General features: G+C 35.2%; 1 protein-coding gene across 1 annotated transcript in view; it reads right to left on the reverse strand.

Annotated features, from left to right (window-relative positions):
- Positions 1 to 26166, reverse strand: part of LOC150097193 (activating signal cointegrator 1) — a 127007-nt gene extending 100841 nt beyond the window's left edge. The window contains exons 1-2 of the mRNA XM_090407083.1: positions 25887 to 26166; positions 16616 to 16737 (exon numbers count right to left, since the gene is read on the reverse strand). Of these exons, the coding sequence (XP_090263209.1) occupies positions 16616 to 16737; positions 25887 to 25972 (208 nt within the window). The 5' untranslated portion in view covers positions 25973 to 26166. The remainder of the gene's footprint in view (positions 1 to 16615; positions 16738 to 25886) is intronic.

Genomic DNA, 26166 nt, shown 5'->3' on the forward strand with positions numbered 1-26166 from the left:
CCTCCCTTTAGCAAATCCATGCTGTCCATCAAAGATTATACCATTGTTGTCAACCCAACTCTGGATCCTAGTTCTCACAAGCTTCTCCAACAACTTAACCACAACACCTGACACAGAGATAGGCCTATAGTTTGATGCTCGAGTTCGATTATCTTCTTTATGAAGTGGCACAATCTTGCCCTCCTTCCACTCCTTAGGAACTTGACCAAGTGCAAGACTTGTATTAAAAAAATATGTCAAGGCAAGTGTCAACTCTCTGGCACATTCCTTCAGAATACTCATAGGTAATAAATTCATAATTATGAATCATTAATGAAAAGTTTAACAGATAGTAATGTAAACTATTTCTTACAAAATATTTAGCTCAATGTCAAGATCATCATTTGCACACAGCACAGGGAGGTTAATTACAAAGATATCAAAACATGCAGAATGGAGTATTTTAAATTTTAAGTATTTCAATAACAATAATCCTATTATTGTAAAAAAATAAAATAAAATAAAATCAGCTATCACCTATTATTCCCTTGTAGAGAGTAGGCGAGGCCATTTCAGCCCTATCTAACTTTTGGAGACTGGGGGGGGGGGAGTTCAATCTCTACTAGTAGCTAATCAGAGATTGCCGGCCTAAGAGTGTTGCTAATTATACTTAGAATGGCACTAATGAAGAGATGCAGCTGACAAGTGCCAGCATCTTGTGATCCATAACCCTAACACTATGATTTACTGTCTGAAAACACTGTGTCTATGGTTGATTTTCTTGAGTTTATGGGAGGAAAAAACCTGCTTGTCTCTGCCAGATATCAACTAAGTTTTTAGATCAACTAAGAGTTTAATGATGCCATATTGTTAGTTGAGTGGAGTGGTGATGGAAAACTTTGTGAATGTATCCGCTTATGTGAGTGGGTTTTCTATATACAACGAAGGAGAGTTACCATATGGAAGGATTGTTATTAAGGTATCTAAGGAAGGGTAAATTGTTATTTTCCTTTTCCATCATAAACTGGATTCTCGGATGTAGACTATTGATGTAACAGATAGATGGTTTGAGAGGGGCTGAGTCTATGGCTTATTTTTTGAAATATTGTATGTAAAAATTGACAAGAGGGAGAGAGAGAGTTTTTTTTGGGGGGGGGGGGGACTTATAGCAGTTTCCTCTGACTGTTTGTAAATTGTGTTCTTCCAAGAAAAATAACCAGACTTGATGACAAAAGAAAAGAGATCTAAGATATCAGAAGGATAAACATTTACTAATATATTTACCAAAGTTTACCAATATATCTGTATTATTTAAAGTTCGACTTTTAATCAAGATTTTAAAATAGGTAGAATTTTTTTATATAGGATGTGGTAAGTCCAGTGAAGGAGAGTAAGAGAGTTTGCCAGCTGTTTTGACAATTTGTAGCATGGAGCATCAGTGGCATCTAAAAATGCCCATAGAGGGAACCAGTGCCGCACTGTGGGTAGGAGGCACCCTTGTGCAAAACGTTTTTCAGTGCCCCATAAAATAAGCTTCCATGAAAAATGTTTGCAAAAAATTTTACTTTGTTAAAAGTACAAAACAGTTTATATGCATACATAAAAATAAATTTTATTTAACTGTAGTAGAACATTGTAATCACTGAAATTCATTAATAAGGAATTTTTAATAATAAAAATTTTCAAAAATGTTTACTCCTTAATATATAAATACAACAGAATATATATATATATATATATATATATATAAATAAACAAAAATTACTTTTATTTTAATATAAAAAGAAATATTACATAAAGATAATTTGGAGATGTGCTTTTAACTATATAACAATTAGTATAAATGTAGATTTATTTTACATATTTATCCGTCTTGCTTTAGCCGCCACAAAATTTTTAATAATATCTTTAATGTCTAATGAATCCATAATATTATTTTCAATTGATAAAATTGATAAATCCGTTAGACACTCTCCAGGCATTGTTGACTGATTTTTTAAATAAGTCAACAATGCCTGGTTTAAATAATTTTTTATTAGTTTCAGTTTTGAAAAACGTCTTTCACCTGATGCTACGGATATTGGTAATGTTAAATAAATACATCACAATCGCAGTATTCGGAAACGTGTAGGTTAATTTATTTTCGTATATATATATATAATTTAAAACATCCTGAGAAGCCGACTCTTTTTTAATAAAACATTGCAAAGTTTTTAATTACTCAAATAAAGTCATACCATCAATATCGTGATTGTCGGAATCTTTATTGTCACTCAGTTTTAAGTGCAAATCTTTACAATATTTCATTAAATCTTCATTGCTCCAATCTTTTAATTTGCTAATGTCTCTTATAACTTTAAAGTTCTCGCTATGTTCTTTTAAGAGTATGAATCTTTCCGTGACTGAAGTTGTTGTCATGTAGAAAATCCCGAAGAAAAAAATTATTTAAAAATTTTGTTTAGGATCATGCGTTGTCACATCTGATACTTCGTAACCAACCATTTTTGTTTTTGTTCTTTTGCGAATGTCTGGAAAAATAGGATCAATATTAAGATCGTTTGCTACTTCTTTTGCAGTTCTAATAATATTTTCAAAATATTGGTCTGTTTGGCGAGTATTTAATTCTTGTATAACATAATCAAGATTTTCTGTAATTTTTCCTATATCAAATGTCAGATTCTGCATTATTTTGCTTGCAACATTTACCAAAGATTTCATACCAAACATGAATAGAGTAAATAAATTTAAACGAATAAATCTTTGAAATTAAGTTGTCCGCCTGAACTCTAGGATCGATATCTTTAGTTTCATCCTCCGCAATATCAAAAAGAGCCTGGTAAATTTCCTTGATATTATTTTTAAGTGGCTTTATTGCTTCTACTCTACTTTCTCACTTAGTAGTAGAAAGTGGTTTCAAATTTAAAACACGAATGTTTTTTTTAATATAGCCGAACGCTTCACAGATATTGAAAAATAATTATATAATTCCTGTATTAGCCCAAAAATATTTACAGTTTTACAGAATAGCTTAGCTGCATCATTAACTACCAAATTTAATGAATGAGCAGCACACGGAATAAAAAAAATCCTTGAATTTATTTCAAGGATTTTTTTCTACAGTCCATTATATTTACCTTGCATATTTGAACAGTTAACATAAGCTTGGCCACATAAATCAGAAATGTTAATATTCAATAATTTTAAATAATTTTTTATAAACTGAAATAGTCCTTGCCCAGTGGTATCTTCTGCAGATTGAAAACCCCAAAAAATTCATGAATTTCTGCTATATTTGTATCTTTATTTTGATTAACAAATCTAATAACAATAGATAATTGTTCTGTGTGGCTTATATCCGGAGTAGTGTCAAGAATTAATGAATAATGAATGAATGAATAATGCTGGCCTGGCTGGCCGAGTGGTGAGCATATCCGCTATTCCAGCCAAAAGACTGCCAGTTCGAATCCTGCCGTGGGCATGGATGTTTGTGATTGTTGGAAAACTAGTGGTGGTGGTCAGCGGTAGATGGTGTTGAGGTAGTTGCGGTCAGTTGGTGGATAATTACTGAATGAGTGGTGGAAGCAGTTGTAGAGCAGGTGCCTTCCCTTGATGAGTCTTTGGACTCCCTGGAGGTGTCAAATAATGATAATAATAATATTTCACCTCTTTAACCATTTCTAAACTTTTTTGTTTTATAGCTTCAGAAATTATACGGATGATTTCATTTTGTATTTTATCACCTAAATAATGAGCAATGTTCCTTTTTTGTGATGTTTGGATGCAATGCAAGTGTTCTGCCATTATCGAATCAAACTTAGCGATAGTTTCTACTAACTTTAAAAAATTGCCGTTATCTTTTTCAAAAAGTTTTTGTGAAGAACCTCTAAAAGCTATAAATTTTTGTGGAACAGTTAACCGTTCCACAACAGATTACCAATATTTTTTCTCAGTTTCGTATAATCTTTGTAGTGTGCAATCAATAATGCATTTCTTAATCAACGACATTTTAAGTTTGCTCTATTTTGAACAGTTTTCAATGTGCGCAGAACTTATCTCGTGTATTTTTAGTATATGACTCAAATGTTGCCAATCGTTACAACCGTATTTGTTAATATGTTGGGAATTTTGACTACCAAATATTTTGCAATAATAACAGAAAACGGAATTTCGCGATTCTGAATAAACTAAATAACTTCGTAAAAGTTTTTCTCCATTTGCTAAAGTTCAATAATAGTATGAATCGGAAAACTTGCAGCCAGATTCAATTTTGGGAAATTCTTTATTAACTACTTGATGCGGGCAATGCTCAACTAAACAATCAATAACTTTGGTAGTTATATGATTCATCCAAGTACCTGGATCATTGACATTAAAATTTAAAGTAAAATTTGAAGTTTCGTGTTTCGCTGAATCGGAATCCAATACTTCTTCTGCTGCAACTTCTGTAGACAGTCCAGTCAGGCCAGTTTCATCTTCGCATGTAACATTTGTTTCTTCATAGTTATCTTGTGTCCTCTCTTTTTCTGTAGTAGAGCTGCACGGAGTACTTGCTTTGTCAGAACTTTCTGTTCTTCATTTTTTATGTGGTCCTGAAGTTAAAAATTTATTCAACGATCCAGCCAATTTATGTTCCAGTTGTACTCGTTGCAATTGTCTTTTACTGGTTTTTGCATCGGATAACTTGTTTGGCTTTTTTCCCGACATCTGGGGGTTAACACACTTGGTTAGACTTTAAAATAAGAAGAGCATTAAAAGTTGTCCACCAAAATAAATAATAATTGCTGAAATTTTCCCTTAAACTTATTTTTTAACCCCTATTATTTTTAAGGTGAATGGCCCAAAACTGACTATTTTTTTTCCCTAGAGAATTTGATTTTTCAGATGTTTTGAATAATAAATATGCTTACATTTTAAGTATTTTTTTTGAAAATTAACATGCAGAGATATTAGGCACTGATTGATTTCTCAGTGATATTTATTTAATATTTTTTACATTCTGGTAATTGTTTAATAATTAAGAAATTTTTAGAATATTAAAATTATTTATTAAAGAAATTAGTAAAAGGACCCCAACCCCAATGTCTTCCAACCAGAACAAGAACAAATATATAAATAAATCTCTTTTTATTTATATAAATAAATCTCTTCAATAAGAGATTTATTTATATAAATAAATCTCTTATTGAAAATTATTTATTTTCTAGATGTCTACCCAACATAAGATAAAAATCTTTTGTTTCCAAAATAAGATAATTAACTAAAATGAAACAACAAAACTGATTTTCAAACTTAGCTAAAATATAATAGACGTACTTACTCTACGTGAATAATAATCCAAATTCACAAAAACAAGTTAAAAATTGTCCAAAGTCACTTAAACATATACAATACTCAATATGTTTCCCATTCAAAATTGAAACGATACTGAAAAAAATGTAAGAAGTGCATATTTGGATAGATGCTATTTCGTCTATCCAAATTCGAAGTTGAATTTAAGAAAACAAACATCGTACTATACACCTATGTTTCAGACTAAATATTTGGATAGATCAGTGTTTCTGAAACTGCAAATATCTGTATACCCCCCTTCTTTAATTTTTATCATTACCAAGTACCAGGTACTTTTCAAAATACCCTTATCAAAATAATAATAATAATAATAAAAATATATTTCATTGTAAATGTCTGTTTTATTTGAATTTAGATGTACATTTAAACAAAAAAAAAAGATTTATTTTTAATAGAACAAAATTTGTAAAGATACTATACATTTATATTTAATATAAATAATTTATCATCAATGAGACAAGTGAAATTGCCTATTTCTATATCTGCTATATTGCTCTCTTTTGTGTGTTTTTATAAATCCAGTCTTTAACCAATGATCCATACTTAAGAATTTGAAAGCTAAAAAAATTACCGTATTTAATCGACTATAACTCGCACTTTTTTCCCAAAATTAAAGCTAAAAAATCGTGGTGCGAGATATATGCGAGGATTTTCAGAAACTAATGTTTTCAGAAAAAAAAAATGAAAATGGGTATGACTTACCAAGAAGCTTCTATTCTCCATCACTTCTGTCCTCAAGAGTGGTTTCCTTGTGTGCAATCAAAGTTATCTACCCAAATAGAGTCATCTTCTTTCCCATTATATCAAGCAAAAATTACCAGTAATTTAAGACTTGAGATACGTAATGAACAATCCTTGACAAATTACTAATGAGAAGTGAAAGATGTGTGCGATTGTAGGCCAGTAGAGAAAAAGCAACTATTAAGAAGTGCATATGATTGGTGCGATATTAACAAAAGATCACGCTACCCAAACAAAACAAGCTGACAATTGAATTGAAATGCTAATTCTCTTAAACCGATTTCCATAATATCTGTAATGCATTCACTATATATTTCCAAGTTTTAACATGTTCATGATTGGTGTAGTGTCAAGCAAAACCATATGTTGCACCTGCAATGTGGTTTGCTCCAGTCTATACAGCAGTTTCTGTTGGAGGGGAGATGTGATTATTAGTTAGTGTTTATATATTCCCAGTCGTCTCTAATTGCACTATTTGTTGAGAAATATATTACACAGTCTGCAAATGTCTGTGAACCTTATTCAGTGACATGATAAAATTAATTGCTTTTCGTGTTCTTGCAGTATAGTTGCTGTTGTGGAGGGCGTATTGTTTACTGTAGAGGAGTAAAATGTGAAAGTCGGGGGCGATAGTGATTTGCAATTTGAGTAGGAGAATTCATGCATAATATAATTTAATATATATATATATAGACTATAAAAGTTTATGAAATTCACATCGTATGATACTTTATGGGTTGTTTCCTTAAATATCTAATAAGTGGGTTCTAAAATGTTTAGTTTTAGTATGTAGGATAGTAATTTTTTTTATTAATAAAATATAATAAGCACATATTTAACTGTCAATGAGAAATGGCTCCTTTTTTCATTTGCTAAACTAAATGCGGTATTTTTGTAAAATATCATGTTGCCGTAATATGGCTGAACGAGTGCCCTTATTAAGCAGTGCCATTAGGCAGGCTGCCTCTATGCTACACCCTGCCGACGGTATGACTTCATGGTCTGTCTTAAACTAACAATTTCCACTAAAAATATAATAAACAATCGAGAATATTCATACAATTTTTGCTGAGTCGATGCTCACCTTGTGAAATAAAATCTGTGGTAATATTGATAATGTTTCACTTCAAACAAATTATAAAAAACTGGTGATATATTCAATTAAAAATTAATATATCACCAGATAAATAATCTAACAAATATTAAAAATGTTGTTAGATTATTTAGAATTCATAATTTGAGGTGATTTAAAATTTCATTTTTATTGCATTAACTATAATTTGTAATTGTGATATTTATATAGTACGATATAATTCAAGAATAAAAAAATTTATATATATATATATATATATATATATATATATATTTCGATTTGGAAAAGGCATATGACAAGGTGCCAAGAGAGAAGCTATTCAATACGCTGCAGTTATATGGTGTCAATGGGGCATTATATCAAGCAATACTTAGTCTTTATTTGAGTTGTGAGTCAGCAGTTAGAATTGAAGGTAGTACAGGAAGATGGTTTAATGTTAAATCTGGTGTGAGACAAGGATGTACATTATCCCCTCTGTTATTCATTATCTATATGGATCACGTTATGAAGGAATGTGGTATTAAACCTGATATCAAAATTGGAGATGTTAATGTCAGCTCTTTGCTTTATGCGGATGATGTTATACTTCTAAATAAATCCGCTACAAGTCTGCAAGATTCTCTGACTAAGTTGAATAGCTGTTGTAATAGATATGGTATGAAGGTCAGCAATAAAAAGACAAAGACAATGAAAATAGGCAGAATCATTGAAAATGTCAATTGTGTTGTGAATGGAGAACCTGTGGAACAAGTAAAACATTTCAGCTACTTAGGCACAATTTTTACTGAAGATGGTAAACTAAATATAGAAATAGACAACAGAATCAGCAAAGCTGGTATCGTGGGAAGTCAATTGAATAAATTCATATGGAATAAGAAAGAAATTAGTCGGAACACTAAATTAGCTGTATACAAGACTGTGTTCAAACCAATTTTAACTTATGGATCTGAGAGCTGGGTCAGAAGTAAAACACTTGACCAAAGACTAGAGACCACAGATATGAGAGTCCTGAGAAAGATTAAAGGCGTGAACAGATGGCATCAATGGCAATATCATATTAAAAACGAGGATATTAGGAAAGAACTTGACATTGTCAGCATCCAGGAATGCGTTAGCAGAGCTAATCTCAGATGGTATGGTCACTTAAATAGAATGGGAGAGGAAAGATTAGCAAAACAAGTGTTCTCTGCCAGGTTGGCAGGAAAACGACCCAGAGGAAGACCAAGATATAGGTGGATTGATACGGTACAAAGTGCCTTAGACAATAGAAATATAAGATCTGATAATGTTGGAGTCTTGACAAGTAACAGACTGATTTGGAGGAAAATTGTAGATAGGAAGTTAGTAATGATGTAATTTTTTCATGTAGTACTGTCATATCCTGTACACCCCTTGAGGGTACATGGCAGGAATTTGATGATGATGATGATGATGATGATATATATATATATATAATTAATTTCCCATCGTGAAATGGTGCCCCGATCTTCATGCGCCCTTGTGCGGCGCACAATCTGCACAACCACAAGGCTCGGCTCTGGAGGGCACACACCTAGAGAGGACTTTAGAGTCGTCCACACGTTTCATTAAGTATTTATTGTGCTGTCTTTGTGTGTGTGTGTGTGTGTGTGTGTGTGTGTGTTACAAGTGTTATTTGTACTCCATGAAGATGTCTCAGTGACTAAGATGAAATATCGGAAGCATTAAAATGAGATTTTAATCCTTTCCTAGTGCTGTCAATAAGCCATTAAACCTTCAACATGGTGTCCTCCCAGAACTTAAGCTGTAACACATGGATACTAGTTTTCAGGACTGCAGAATGTTAGTTATGAGGATTGGCTGAGAGAATGTGGACTGCAGAGTCTGGTAGATAGGAGGAGAGGTGATATGACTGAGACTTTTAAACTGTTGAGAGGTAGTTGAGGATTTATTTTTCACTTGGTTAGACTATAATAAGTTTAGTTTAATCCTTTATCCAAGTGTGAGCAAAGTTTGCGCCTGAAAGTATCTTCAGGACTGGGGTAAGGTAGTGCAACACCAGGAAACTCGTTGCAAAGGTGGAGGAAGTTCTCATCACTCCTATCTCAGTATCTCCCATAATGCAAAGCACATCTCCTTGCGGATATGTGTAATGCTATGCATTAAGGCAAGGGCAACTATTCATACCGGTTTCGACCTTTATTAGGTCTCGTCAGTGAGAGCCAGGCCCAGTAGTAAAGATACAAAGGCAGAAGCAATGAGAGGTCATCCTAACCTATAGAAGTTGCCAAAGGGTGTGCAACCTTATTATTAAATACTCCAGATTCAGAGAAAGATGTTGAGTGTTTATTTTTCACTTGGTTAGACTATAATAAGTTTAGTTTAATCCTTTATCCAAGTGTGAGCAAACAAAGTTTGCACCTGAAAGAATCTTCAGGACTGGGGTAAGGTAGTGCAACAACATTATAGTGAGATGAGAGCTTCCTCCACCTTTGCAACGAGTTGCCTGGTGTTGCACTACCTTACCCCAGTCTTGAAGGTACTTTCAGACGCAAACTTTGTTTGCTCACACTTGGATAAAGGATTAAACTAAACTTATTATAGTCTAACCATGTGAAATATAAACTCTCAACATCTTTCTGTGAATCCGGAGTAATTTAATAATAAGGTTGCACACCCTTTGGCAACTTCTATAGGTTAGGATGACCTCTCATTGCTTCTGCCTTTGTATCTCCACTACTGCGCCTGGCTCCCACTGACGAGACCTGTTTTCAGTGGCCCCGAGAGAAAGCTCCATGTTCCAGTCTTCTTTTGTATTCCAGTTACCAGATCCCGAGAGAGAGCTCCTATTCCAGTATTGTTTGGTAAGAACCCTTCTAGTTTTTCTTTTGTTGGCTTTTATTTTTTGTGGCCTCGTTCCAATTGGTGCAGGTCCGTTTTAGGTCATCTCCTTTCGGGGACTGAAATTTGCTATTCCGTTGGTAAGGTATTTGATTTTAAAGAATGTCGAAATTCTTGCCAAGAGTTCGTACCCTTGGGATCGAAATTGACCCAAACATCGACAAAGCGACGTTTGTGAGAGCTCTTCTCAAAGTCGCCAAAGCAGAAAGCATTTATGGGCTTACCCCTTACGGGGGGGGGAAAGATTCCAAATAGTAACAAACAATATAGAGACAAGGGAAATGCTCCTTAAAGGCACAGAATGTGAAGGAAGAAAATACCTACCCTTCCTAGTTGGGAGTATTTTAAAATCCGTAAAAGTTGACAGGTTTCCACTCGAATATCTAGAGAAAGGGGAGGAAAGCATTAAAACCATTTTCTCAAAGTGGGGGATTGTCCGAAACGTATCAATCGGACAAGACATGGATATCCCAGAGTGGAAATCAGGGGAAGTGAGCATTTCAATTGAAATGAAAACAGAAATCCCCAACTTGATTTTTTTAGGCTCAGCAAGAGTAATAATTAATTACCCAGGCATAAGAAAACAATTACTTAAGTATAAAGAGCTAATAAGCTTCATTTCGGCAATGAAAACATTACTAAAATTAAGGGGATATTAAATCCCACATAGTTTTAAAACCGAATAAGAAACTCAAAGATAGGAATCAGAGAGTTTCTTGCCGAATATAGTAAACTATAAAGTATCGGCGAACACTAGCGTTAGCCAATGCAAGTGATCCTAGTACGTAGTACAATCTCGGTCAACTCGTTGCAAAGGTGAGTAAAGTTCAGATGGCTATTCTTAGGTATTTTCCATAATGTAAAAACACATTTCCTAGGAAATGTATGCTGTTATTACATTATCGAGGGAGGTCACTACCCAGACCGGTTTCAGCCTTTTTTGAGGCTTCATCAGTGAGAAGAAGATTCCTATCTTTGAGTTTCTTATTCGGTTTTAAAACTATGTGGGATTTAATATCCCCTTAATTTTAGTAAGAAAACAATGTTTTTGGTGCACCGCTTTGGGCCACCTTAGCGCTCACTGCCCGAAAAACAACAAATGCCGCAACTGCTTATCAACAGAACACATATTGGATAAATGTGAGTCACCGTGCCGCAAATGTGGGAACACTTCTCATAGAATAGACATTTGTCCTAACAGGACACTTGCAGAAAGAGCAGGAGGCTCCATAACACCTGCGGCAGTAGCCATTCCAGTAATCAGTCCTAAACTCACATCACAGCACTCGTGAACTACCGGCCAAACAGTAAACGAACCACAAACAACGGAATCAGAAGACTTTCCAGCCCTCCAACCACCAGCTATCGCAACAACTACATTAGGAAATCAGGCAATAACTGGGAGGAACGCAGAAGGGAAAATTAGGAAGAAAAAAAAATGGAACACTAAGAAATCTTACACCGTTGAATCGGAAGGCAACAATGACAGCACAGAAACAGAGGAAATGGAAATCAATACCAGTACAACAAAATGACCCATCACGCCGGAAGAAGAAGGAGAAATGAAACGAAATAAACAGGACACTGAAAGTCAAATAGAAGCCTCAAGTTCAGATGAGGATGAGGAAGGAAATGAGATAATAATGCGAAACAACACAGAAAATGAGGAAGAAACCTCATCAGAAGAAGAAGTAGAGAGCAAGGAAACAATCCAGAAACTAAGGAAGAAACAGACTTTGTTAAAAGCAATACCCCAAACGGCTCTGTCATTTTGAAGAACTTTAAGGGATCTCTTAAAACAGCAGAAAAACTATTTCAGATAATGACCACAAAAGGAGAGCCAACTTTCTTGTTCTTTAAGAGGAGCAATAAACTCATATGGGGAGAACTCTATGTAAAGGATATAACCAAGGTCGAGCCCCATCAACTGGACGGTCACCTGGACTTAACAGAGGAAGAAAAACAACACTTATGCAACATATTGAAGTCGCTGACACGAGTAGATTTGGAAAAGAGATACCCATGGATAATGAAGGAATTTGAAAAAAGAACTTTACCAGTAGATACAAACACCAGTTCTTCTCACCCCATTACAAAACTGGTAAAAGGAAAAGAACCCCTATATGAGAACTTGAATGTAACAAAACGAATCCTATTCTATCTTAGGGATAAACCCGAGATAAGAAACAAAGTCCACACAGCTCTACAGGAAAAAGGAGACGCTGTTTTGCAATGTGAAGGTGAGCTAGAGTCTTAAAATATGGCTCAAGTTTGGGAACGTCAGTTACCACCGAGCGAAATGGAATGAAAGCTTGAAGAGAATATGGAAACTAAATGATGAAGAGTCAGTACACGTACTCACAGTGACGGAAAATGTGGTAAAAGACTAGGAGGTAGCGATAAAAAATAGCAGGGCAAATAGGATCTAAAAAAAAAGCCCCTTCTAAGTTTCTTGGTTCTGTTTCTGTATATTCACGCTTAATCCACATAGGAGGGGGGGCAGACCTGAGAACCCGAGCGGCGAAGGCTTACAGCGAGGCGGTGCGGCTCCTTGCAGGTTGCATCACTCGGGCCAGGCTCTTCCCCCGTTCTTGCAATACTTTTCTGTTCATTCACCGACTTTTTTTTTTGTTCTGTTTATGCATGTTCTAGCTCCTTTGTTGTTTCTGTGTGTCTTAGTTCCTTTGCTTTTTAATTTATGTGTGTCCTCCTGCATTTGTTTTTCCCCACTTTCCTCGGACAGACACCTGAAGAGGTGACTGACGGTGAAAGCTGAAAAGAACGGATGGAGGGAGGAAATGTCAGAGATCTGCTTGGCACTGACTTTTGAGTAAGGCCAAGTAGATCGACTGAGGCCTCTTTAACTACCTACTACTATCTACTCTATCTTTTCTACTCCTCTCTTACTATCAAAGCTGGCTCTCAGCACAACTTTTTGACTCTAAAGAGGCCAATGATGATGAGATATGAACTCCCATTCTACCTCAATAAAGGTCGAAACCGGTATGGATAGTGGCCCTTGCCTTAATGCATAGCATTACACATATCCGCAAGGAGATGTGCTTTGCATTATGGGAGATACTGAGATAGGAGTGATGAGCGCTTTCTCCACCTTTGCAACGAGTTGCCTGGTGTTGCACTACCTTACCCCAGTCCTGAAGATACTTTCAGGCACAAACTTTGTTTGCTCACACTTGGATAAAGGATTAAACTTATTATGTTGAGAGGTAGTGTTACAGGGTTGATACTGGAGCATTCTTTCACTTGGTGGAACAGGGGAGAGGAGCAAGGACAAAGAGCCATCCCTAGAAGTTATGAAAGGAAGCTGTGAGCAAAAGGGTGAGGAGTGGTTTCTTTGCACGGGGTGGTGGGGGTTGAACCGTGGAATGCATTGCCTGATAGAGAGGTGAGAGCATGAATGGTCTATCATACCACTCCTTGAACTCATGATAACATACAGTTATCATAATCTGTCTTGAACTCATCATCTAAAAGGATTCCAATCTGTTAGGCATATAATCTCTAACATGCTGCAGTTAATCTGTTTCAAACTGTCCTGTAGTATTTATATCACTAAGGATATAAATAATTTTTATTGATAACTTAAACATATAAGTAGAGTAAAAAAAAAATGTTTTTTTTTTTTATTTTACTTACATGTTTCTTAAGGGATCTTTAAAAGTTTGTAGCAATAAAAGCACTCATGACATGATTTGAGCAACACTGTAGTTGTGAGTGAGCCAGATCTAATATGCATGCCATTTGAATTCATAGAAAATAAACAGATTAACATACTTATTACAAGCCACCGTAGCTCAGTCGGTATAGACGAAGCTCTTTGGTCGGAAAGACCTACATTCAGATGTGAAGAACCTTTATCTGGTCTCTTTCAGTGAAAGGTGAGTTAACCGGTCTCATACAGAGGTGGGAGGAGGGTTCACCCAGAAACTTGAGTTTTTCGTCCTCCAGAACAGGCAAATGGCCCCGTCCGTGAACACGCACATCTACAGACATAGGACACATCAGGAGGCATAGGGCTAATCACCTTATCATCAGGTGATGGGTATGGTTTGGAAGAGCTAGGCCTAATACATAAAAAGTAAGAATAACATACTTATTACAAAAAAAAAAAAAACAGTAATATTTGAGATGTTCAACAGAACTGCTTCTACAAATTGAATAGCTGTTGAAATAAGGCCTATTTAAATTTGCAGTGCTCCACAGCTCTCTTTTTGAACAGTCTTTCCTTCAAGAACTGGTATTTTGGAGAACTGACATCCTAGTGATTCTGCATGCTAAGTAAGACCTGAATTGTCAGACTCCAGATATTAGATATAGTTAACTACAATCCTATCAATTTAAACATCATTTCATGTATATTAATCAATTCCGTTATGGATTAAGTCACCTAGTATAAATATCTTTTCCCTGCTTTAATTAAACAGGTTCTATCTCCAAGTCTATATATCTGTTTCACTATACTAGACTTGAAAGTAAGTTTTTACAGGTATTTAAATAAATTTCGAACTAATATATATATATATATAATTTTAGTAACAAAGTGTGTGTGTGTGTAAATAAATAATATATATATATATATATATATATATATATATAGAAAATACGAAGATTCAATTCAATTACAAGATTCCAATACCTATTCATCCTTAGACAGGGATCCCAAAGATGGCACACACACACACACACAAAATAAAACCAATGACTTGATCAAAAAATTATCTAATTGGCTAGAAGAATTTAAAAATCTTTATAATCAAAACATCCATTGGTCCCAAGAATTTATGGCGCACCAAAAATGCACAAAAATGATATTCTGTTATGACCAATTGTATATGGGAGAGATTCTCCGACCTCAAACTTAGCAAAATATGTCAAACATGATATCCCCACATGTAAGAAAAATAATCATTTGTAAAGAATAGTTTGCATTTCACTGAAAAGGTAAAAGATATAAATATAGAACATTCACACATCTTAGCAAGTTTCGATATAGTCTCTTCGCCAATGTACCCAGAAATGACACAGTGGATCTACCTGTAAATCTTTTCCTACCAGATACTGTAGAACTATTCAAACACTGCATGGAAAATGCTTTTTTCATATTTCAAGACAAATATTAGGAACAGATTTGCCATGGGTTCTCCCCTTTCTCCAGCCTTAGCCAACCTGCTTATGGAAAATTTCGAAACTAATGCATTCAAAACCTATCAAAGAAACCACAAATATCAAGAAACCACTTTTGGTTTCTTGATATTTTCTTGATATTGATGATATTTTCATCATATGGTAGGGAAGGGTAGATGAGCTGATTGCTTTCAAAGATTACCTGAACAACTTGCATCCTAATATAAAATTCACTATTGAACTAGAACAAAAAATTCCCTTTCCTTGATATCCTTGTTGAAGCAAATGAAGAGGGAAAAAGGTTATTCTTCTCTGTATACAGAATACCTACCACAACGGGAAGATTTTTAAATGCCGCTTCACACTACCATCCATTGCAAAAGATAGGCATAATGAAAACTTTATGAGCCAGGGCATACAATATATCAAGCACGCCGATTAAAAGAAATGAAGACCTGCACCACCTGAAACAGAACCTCATACTTAACGGTTTTGAACCCAAGACAATCAGAAAAATTCTTAATACATCTCCTGCAACTCCCTTACTTAAACAAGATTTCAAGAATGCAATCACACTGCCTCACATCAAAAACATCATGGACAAAGTGGTTGCATTGCTCCACGAGTACAACATAAAAGTGGCTTTTTTTTTCTTTTTTTTTTTTTTTACCTTTACCAAAAATATCAAGATTAATACATCCACCAAAACCACATCAGCCCATGAAAAAAACTAGGCATCTATGAGATTCATTGCTCTTCTGGCATTAGTTATGTAAGCAAGACTGGAAGGTTGGGAGAAATCTGCATGTATGAACACATAAAAGATATCAAAAAAAGAAGAGAGCATAAATTAGGCTTGGCATTCCACACAACCACTACTGCCATCAAGTATTACTCTGGCAACAAACAAATATGTCATATATTGATAATAACTGTTCCATAAACAAATTTAAAGCAGCTTCACAAATGCTTAGGATCTACACAATGCAATAAAAATCAATCCTTAATTTTACATGAAGTATGGTTTGCTTTCATCAAAAATTTAATTGCCATAGACCTAGGATACAGCACATGTGATAGCAACAATTAGCAATGTTCCAACATGCATACAGTAACGAATTTATCATTTGTATTCTGGTTTATCAATTATTTAACAGTTGTGAAGTTATCAAATACATCTAATATGTGTAATTAATTGTTAATTGGCTTTTGTTGTGTAAAACTCTTATGTACCATTACCCCTGATGATGTAAGTCTTAATGCACAAAACTTGTTGGGTTTTGTTTATTTTTAATAAGCTCCTTATATTACAATGTGGTCTCAATACCGAAAACTTCCTACAAAGAACAGCTTTACACATTGTCAGTAAAATTAACAAGATCTGTTCTTTATGTAATATGCTAAATATAATGACAGGAAAATACTTACTCAATGTATGCCATCGTGAAATAACTTCCTTGAGAAATTCCTGATGAGATAAATCAGAGACATTTAAAATTTCTAAGAAATATTCTTCCAATTCTTGCTGATTATCAATGCTCAGAATGTACCTATATAAATTATAATGGCAGACATTTTTAGTTTACAATTAAATGTTCTCAAGCATAATACTACTAGTATAAAAAATAAAATACACCTGTATTAATGCAGATATGTAAAAAAGCACAATTCATAGTTTAACGTGTTCAATGCCAACTACGAGTATACTCGTAGTTGGTATATGACCTCACAAGCCAACTACGAATATACTCGTTGTCGATTACCGACCTCCTATGCCAAGCACGAGTTAACCCGTAGTATAGTTCACCCACCATTTGTAGGTCCCTGCTTGGCGTCTTGCCAAGAATAGTCGATTCATACCGAAGGGGAGAAAAAAATGAAGGACGTATTAGGTCACCAACATGCAAAATCACATGCTTTATAGGTAAACTTTTCCAACTGTAGTTAACTATGTTGCTTGTTATATACAAGCAACATAGTTAACTATAATAATCATAAAAGAGAAGTTAATTTTCCGACCTGTAATAATAAACAACTCATCCCACAATACAGACTGATTACTCTATTATCGGAATGGATTCTCCTTTTTCTGACATGTGCAGGAGTGTTGAAGGATCTCTAATCGGTGGGCGAACTATATAAGCACATTAATTTGGACCCTTAGCTTGTGAATAAAGCAGAGCACATGTCTGGGGGCTTGGTATAAGGAAAATAATTTCAGCAAAAGTATAGTATATTATAAGAGGTATTGTTGGGTAAACTGTGTATTTATGAATGCAAATAAAATAATTTTTTTGAAGTTTTTTCAACATATACATATATTTATATACGCTATACCATCATCTGAGTCATCACTAGAGTCGTCTGTAGGATTATAATCATCTTTGGAATGGGAACCAATATTAGCTTAAGCTTCTAATTCTTCATCAATAAGCTTTCTTTTACTGGCCAAGGTGAAATGGAGGATTTTTATTTAGATAATTTTAAATAATTGTAAGACTAGATGCAATAAACCTTACTGCACTGAATGCTTTATGTCACTGTCTCTGAACTCAAGTTACATAGTCGTCAGTGCATGTAAGACATAGGTGGTGGGGGGTGATATGAGATTGCTTGTAGTTGGCGTATGAAACAAAATTCTGCCTGATAAGCCAGCTACGAGATAACTTATACTGACCTTGTAGAAGTGAAAGTGCTTGGCATGCGGTAACTATGCCCGAGGAGCGTGGCAGGAAATGTGTTAATAATATTAGCTTAATTAGCAGCAAGAATATTTAAAATTCGAATATAATAAACATTACTGCTGAAGTGGGTAATGATTTCTTTATGCTAAGACCAATAAGTCAATCCCTTCATTCTCTGAGTGAGAGCTTTACTGTATTATTTGATTTATTAGGATTGTTTTCATGGCTATTAATGCTATTAGCATCTCTGTTAATAAGAGTAATGAAAGCCTTCTAAACAAACACTTGCTATCATGTGATCTAAGTTCTGTACAGTTATATTAAGACAGGATTAATATTGCACAGGTATCTCCAGTGTTTGAAGACAAATCATGCGAGACCTACACTAATTTTATCAACATCCATCATAGCTTTCCAAGAACAAATTCACCAACAACGTCTTACAGTATGTTGATTCAAGCAAACTCATTCACCATTCTCTGGGTGAAAAAAACCAGTCCTAATACCCTTGTTAAATACGTGTTTATTCAATTTCTAGGATAACCCCTATATCTGCCAGTTCAATCAACCTCTGCAACCCACAAATTGTCAATTTGTTATCATAAGGAGTAATTCCACAACACACCGATCATCTTGGTTATATGCCTCTGGATCTTCTCCACTATTTCCTCATCCCAAAGAACACAGATGATCAGATCTGAGCACAATGATCAAGACGCAGTCATATTAAAGTCTTATGCAGAGAAATGATAACTTTTTTTTTATATTTTCTTGTTAGTGTTTTTCAATAATAAAGTCATTTTATAGGCTACTTTGGACAATTTTGCAATACGCCCTCTGAACTTCAACTGTCTAACCACCAATACCCTCTAGCTTCATCAATTTGCTGGAGTACAGTTCTGTTAATGTAATACACAGCTTGCAACCTTTTCATCCCAAAATGCATAAATGACTTTACATTTTCTCCACATTAAATGACATCCATTTCCCTTTACTCATATAATATCAGCCTATTTAAATCATTCTGCAAGGTCTCTGTATCACCTTGATTAATTATTATGCTACCCAATTTTGGATCATCAGCAAACAATATTTCCCTTCAAATAATTTGCTGTATCATTTGATGATGATGATTTAACCCTTCAGTCATATCCAACTCTTGGTAACTTTGTAGGCAAGAGTTTCTGAGATTTTTACAGGGAAGTTCACCATTGCTTCCTCCCCTCCCCACCTCATTTTACCTAGGCTTGGGACTGGCATATAGCTGACAAATCAGGCCTATGTCTGGGTCGTAAGTATTTATGGCTGTAATTCACTGGGTCAGTTTGCCTGTTCTGAGGGATGAAAAACCAGAGTTTCTGGGTGGAAAAACCCTTTACTCCATATGAGACCAGCTAACTCACCTTTAGTCAAAAGAGACCAGATAAAGGTTCCTCACATCATGGACGGGAATCAAACCCAAGTCTTTCCGACCAAAGGGCTTCGCCTATACTGACGGAGCTATGGAGGCTCTGCAGTATCATTTAGGTACAAATTAAACAGCAGTAGTCAAGTTATCTGCTTTCTCCTGGATTCCAAGATTCATCTATATATTACTCTTATGTATCACCCAGCTTTTTATTCTCATTTGCCTTAATTTCTAAGTTCTATGTGGCATTCTGTCAAATGCCTTTGCAAAGTCCAAAAGTATCCCTGTGTAGTCATTCCCTTTATCCAATTCAACTATCGCTATTATAAAAAAGTATTTAATTACTAAGGCATGACACCTACACTTCAGAAAGCCATGCTATTCTCACAGTGTATTATTTCTCATATCCACACATTCCTGCATTTTGGCTTTGATGAATTTTCCGATACCTTTATCACAAATGGATTTGTTAATGAATTAACTATTACATTAATATTAATCATTATGGAAGGATACGAAAAGGGAATTTTAAAAAAAGGGAGGAGATATTATAAGTGGCTTGAACTCTAGGTATTCACTCAACTTATACTGTTGCTCACAATGGTTTAAAAAAAAAAACATTTGTGAACAATTCAAAGTCAAATATGAGACTGTGGGTAGCTGTTTTTTGTAGCTGCTGTGAGCAGCAGCAGAATAGACTATGTCAAAACATGAAGTTCAAGCCACCTGTGACGGATTTTTATTTTATTTATTATTATTATAATTATTATTTTATTTTGTAGTACCCTTTGATGAGCCTCAGTAGCTCAGTCAGTACATATGAAGCACTTTGGTTGGAAAGATTCGGGTTCAATTCCTCTCCAGGATGTGAGGAACCTTTATGTGGCCTCTTTCAACTAAATGTGAGTTAGCTAGTTTCATACGGAGGTGGTGGTGGGGGGTTTTTTCACCCAGAAACTTGGGTTTTTCATTCCCCAGAATAGGCAAACCGGTCCTGTGAACACACACATTTACAGACATAGGACACACCTGAAGGCATAAGGCAAACCACCTTATCCTTGAGACAGTCACGATTGTGAAGTCCACAGCTAAAAAAACTTCATGGTTTGTGAAAAGCTTAAAACTACCCTTTTGATACCCCTTCTGCAATTATCAATATGAGTCATTTGCTAATTGATTATCCTTTGGTGGTAATATTGGAGAAGTTGGCCTAAAATCACACTATAAGATTAAAGAAAAGTATTGCCTTCTGAAATGATGTACTGCTCTGACTTGACTAAATAAGCGATGCACACACTTACTTTACAGCTGCTGGGCAACTTCTATATATTTTAATCAAATTGATGATTAACTCACTAACATTTGTCCTCTTCTCTTCAGTTCTCAGAATCTGCTCATAAAAACAGAATCATTGGTTTTTTCAAGATCCACAGAAGTCAAATATATGTCCTGCCCTTTGGTAATTTCTTTTTTTCTATGATGTGTATTCAGATGAAAATATTATCGATGCAGGACTTTCAAGCAGGTAGATCAACTTGTTCTTGTGACACACAGAAGGCAATCTTCTTCTTTCACTATGCATTATTTCCGCTTCCTATGCAGGGTCCGCATGTTACTTAGATGCGACTACTTGTTAGTACAACTCCCAACCGACCTGTCACCTAGTCTGCCGCTGGGGGGGGGGGGGAGAAATATATTTTTGCCTGTAGAAGATTATGTTCACAGTGCCGGTTTGCCTGCTTGCGGGATGAAAAACACCAGATAAACTGCCGGAAAAACCCTACTGCCCGCACCCAAGACCTGCTAACTTGGCTGTGCCCCAGGTTCGATTCCTGTCGAAGACATGAAGAACTTGAGGATCAGTGGCTTTGCGCTTTGCAATCATATGCCTGGGGAAGGAGTGTCCCAGGTTCGATTCCCGTTGAAGACGTGAGGAACTTGAGGATCTTCCTCAGGCATAGCCAAGTTAGCAGGTCTTGGGCAGGGGCAGTAGGATTTTTTCTGCCAGTTTATCTGGCGTTTTTCAAAAATTCCGCAAGAAGGCAAACTGGCCCCATGAACATACACTTCTACAGTCAAAAATATATCCCCTCCCCCAGCGGCAGACTAGGTGACAGGTCGGTTGGGAGTTGTACCAACAAGTAGTCGCATCTAAGTAACACGCGGACCCTGCATAGGAAGCGGAAATAATGCGTAGTGAAAGAAGAAGATTGCCTTCTGTGTGTCACAAGAACAAGTTGACTTACCTGCTTGAAAGTCCTGCATTGATAATATTTTCATCTTAATACACATCATGGAAAAAACTAAATCACCAAGAGGGCAGGACATATATTTGACTTCTGTGGATCTTGAAAAAGTACATGATTCTGTTTTTATGAGCAGATTCTGAGAACTGAAGAGATGAGGACAAATGTTAGTGAGTTAATCATCAATTTGATTAAAATATATAGAAGTTGCCCAGCAGCTGTAAAGTAAGTGTGTGCATCTCTTATTTAGTCAAGTCAGAGCAGAACATCATTTTTGAGATCTATTATTGATAAGTCAGGAACATGTGAAAAAGATGTAAATGATTGTGTCAACCCAGCTCATAATGCTATTAAAGAGCAAAATGGAACTGAGACTATGCTGCAGAAAACTGAGATATTTGACATAAAATGAAGACGATGATACTCCAAATGATGAGAGTATTCTCATGTATTGGGTAGGTGGTGGTAGTTGGGAAGAGGGAAATGGACTTTGAATGCAAGACAATAATTGTAAAAGAGCTTCAGAGATCAATAGTTTACAACAGGCTAACAGCTTAATGGAGTGAAGCAGTTATTATTAGAGTTATTATTTAATTCCTCCAATATTTTGTTTCAGTCACTGGACATCATCAAAGTACGAGACTTGTAACACACACACACATACACACAAGACTAGTCCTAATTAGGTGGGGCACCCTCTGTGGGAACCTGTTGACAGCCAAGAACAGTGGTCGATATAACTTTGTTAGGGGTCAATTCGGGCTCAGGAGTCAATAGAAAAATATAAGACATCATTGTACAGGTAATATTTAATTTGGTTAACTTGGATTACCTCCATCCTGAAAGCAACGCAATTAAGAGTGAATCGTGGGAACAGTGACATGAATAGGACCTGTAAGATGGAGCAAGGTCATGAAAATAGTTATGGAGACCAATCAAGTAGGCCAAAACGACATATTTACCAATAAACGGATGTGTGGTTCCCGCCCAGCCAGTGTGGCAGGAGCGACATTGCAATATGTGTGCAGTTGCTTATTTACTTATACATACACATATTCCAATCCATTCTCATTTTTGCGCATCGACATACAAGTGAGCGTTAATGTTCTAAAATTCATCGACATACATATTAGGTAATATTAAAATTACGTATTAGTAAAATAGAGGGGGTCGATAAAAAGTCAAGAAACTCTTGAAGGGGTCGACGGTCAAAGAAGTTTGGCGACCTCTGGCCTAGAATGTAAACTGGAATCTCGAAGTGTTAGTCTTTCCCATATTTTAGGAAGTTTAATTCAACCATATTTATTTAAATTAGGCTTTCTGAGAGCTGCTGCAGATTCCAAAAATAGTTCTCTTCTAAATTTACTGTGATGGAGCATGGTGGCATTTTTGCCAATTGATTCTATGAGTTTCTAAAACATGGTCTACAAGGCATGAGTGACCATAGTCATGACCACAGATGTATTTTTTGTGAAATATTTGGAATCTGAAGCTTCTCTCCAAAACCAGCCTAATGTAAATAAATATGGTTGCATTAAATTTCCCAAAATACAGAAAATACAAATATTTCGAGATCCCAGTTTACATCCTAGGCTGCCAACATGTGCCCCCCGCCTAGTTAGGACTAGTTTATCATCCATGTGTTTCACTTAGTTTTGCATTGCCTTTGTGTATGTTACAATCTCATATTCCACTCCCTGATGATGTCTCTAATATTTTGTCTCAGTGACAGATGAAATATCAGAAGAATTAAATAACATTTTTAATCCTTTCTCAGTGTTGTTTCACTCCATTAAACTTTTAACAAGAGTTTCTTCCAGCACTTAAGCCTTAACACAAGGTTTACAAAAGAGCATGTGTATACCTCATCCTTAAAGAATTCAGAATGAGATCATGGAGAGAGTGAATTTGTAAGAAAAATGCTGCGCACTGTTTGGAGCATGAATGTTTACAGCGGTATGGGCATATTCATCAGATGCTTAAGACATGTTGTTCCAAGAGAGTGTTTAATTAGTCACCATAGGAAGGTAAAGGAGAGGATGGCTTCAACTTAAATGGAGGAAAGGAGGGGGGGGGGGATGAGGAGGTAATGCAAACCAGAGGATTGTAAGAAGGCTCCAGGGATGATAATTCATAATGAAGAAGGGAACACTGAGCAGTGGAGAACTTTTGTAAGTAAAAAAGTTAAAATAATGCCTCTAAAAATATATTTACCAAATGAATCTCCTGTAATCAGGAAATCAAGTGCAATGGGTGTCTGCTTGTGTGATACTGATGACTATGACATTGACATCATATTTTGTCCTCTCTCTCTTTTTTTTTTTTTGAATATATTAAAACAAAATCATGGTCAAATTTACTTAACCACGGTTTTTTTTAGGCACAATCCCTCCCCATCCCCAGGGGCGCGCCAGTAGTGTCCAGAGCCTGTGTGCAAAACTTTAGTTGGCGCCCCTATCCCCCCCCCCTGTCTCCAATAAAAAAATCACTTTAAGAAAACGTTTTTTTTTTTAAGTATTTCCTCCTCTTTGGCACCTTTACTATCCTGGCGCCTGTATGCATCTCACACATGCCAGGCACACCCCCGCCCATCCCCAAATGAAATGAGTGTAATTTCATACTGCCAATTAGTGACAAGAAGTACTTGGGAGTAAAGCACTGAACGCACCAAATGTCACATCCATCATAATTCCATCACCATCACATCCAAACTAATACTCACCTTTTGTGTATTTGAGTATCAGTTTGTTTTTGTTTTCCAATTAGTCAGAGAGGAAGATCAAATATTCAGTTCTTCAACTGATCTCAGGAAAGAAAAAAAAAAAAAATATATATATATATATAGCTTGCACTAAAGCAAAAAAAGAGGTAAAATAAAATGTTTCCTAACATGTTGCATGACATTAGATATTAAAACCTTGCATTCATAGAATATGAACACGCATGTATTATCAACTGTAAAAGACATTATTATCATTCTTGCAAAGCAGAAAGTTCCATATAAATGATTTCTAATTAGAGAATAAAGCATTTTATGGTTATGTGTCATGCATGACACTCTCAGTAAAGAGACTGCACTTGCACACTGCAAATAAACATGCATGTTTTGGGATTTTGGAATATCTGAATAATTTTTATTCTTAAAAGTGAGCTTTAGTGATTCAATATAATTTTTCGAATTGGTGAACTATTTACCTAATTATGTGTACCAAAAAAAAAAAAAATACTAGTGAATCCATTTCACACAAAACTAGTGAACCTAAAGGTTTATGAATCTGAATACAAACTTTATATCACTGAATAAGCTGAAATAAGTGAATATGTATGCTGATTTAATATGGTTGAATCGAATGTGAAACACATTACTGTTTGTTGCATGCCAATGGCAATATAAGAAGTGGAAAAGTTTCCGAACTTTTTCCCCTCCAAAAATAAGTGGAGTGACTCTGATCCCCAAGCAACTATGAAGACAGCTGAAGAACTTCATCCAGTAAGTCTGAGTTTCATATTGAGGATGCTTCTCACTATCTCATTGATGGTACAGTACTTTTAATCCTTAAACAAACTGCAATTTCACTGATGGGATTGTTTTAGTACCAAAGAAAACATTTTTCATTAAAAAATTTGTTATAATTTAAGTTATTTTATTTTTTAAAATCATGGATAGATGTGTTTGTGCTGATTATGTTTCTTTTTCTGTACAAGTTTAAAAAATGGGCATTTTTGCATTTCAATTTTCTGTTAATTTTTTCTCTTTGTTCAAATAAAAAAAATAAGTATAATTTGCAGCTGCATTTATTTTAACATACATATTTTCATAAAAATGAAAAGCACGAAAGTCTTATTAACATAACATTCTAATGTTTTTTATTAGAACACTATTTGCATCATTATAATTGCAACATTTTGAAAGTTCTATAATTGTGCAGTGGATAAAACTTAGTTTTATCATACTCTGAGGTGATACATAGCCTGATAATTTTTAGCAAAATTATGCTGCATCGTAAAGAACTTCGGGATGTAATGAGTCCACGGACTCCATGGAACTGCCCTTATGCAATTTTGCCAAACACAATCTTCATGACACGTAAGGTCTTCGCTTTCAATATGTCATTGTAAATATTGTAAAAATTTAGTATTAAGAATACATGTGATTAACAGATAAAAAATGCAGTGCAATGTGAAAAGTAGTGAGGTAGTGAGCCATGCGATGAGCGCTGAAATAATAATATTTTGTATACTGTTCATCTTGATTTCTAACCTATCATCTCACCGATTAACTTGACATTAGGCACAAAATTCTGCAATAAATAAATAATTATAAATTATAACCGTCAACAGTTACCTTGATTACAGCTCACCTAATTGTCTCTTCTGGACAATCATAATTTAATTTTTTAAGCTCACACGAACACCAGCTGATAATTACATCAACTTCCGCAGCCATATTTCGACTTGAACTTTTGCTTAAGAGTGAGAAAAATCAAAACCGAAATGAAACAAGCTAATGACCTCTGGTTAAACGAGAAATTAAATTCGTAACTACTGCAAATTACATTCAACTTGTCCAAAATGTTATTCAACTTTCAAATAAATTATTGTATTGTTATATATTTCGATTTCTAAGGAAGACAGCTAGCA

Source organism: Typopeltis vanoorti, chromosome 17 (genome assembly GCF_054136105.1).
Source record: "Typopeltis vanoorti isolate ZY-2024b chromosome 17, IOZ_Tvanoo_1.0, whole genome shotgun sequence".
NCBI lineage: Eukaryota > Metazoa > Arthropoda > Arachnida > Uropygi > Thelyphonidae > Typopeltis > Typopeltis vanoorti.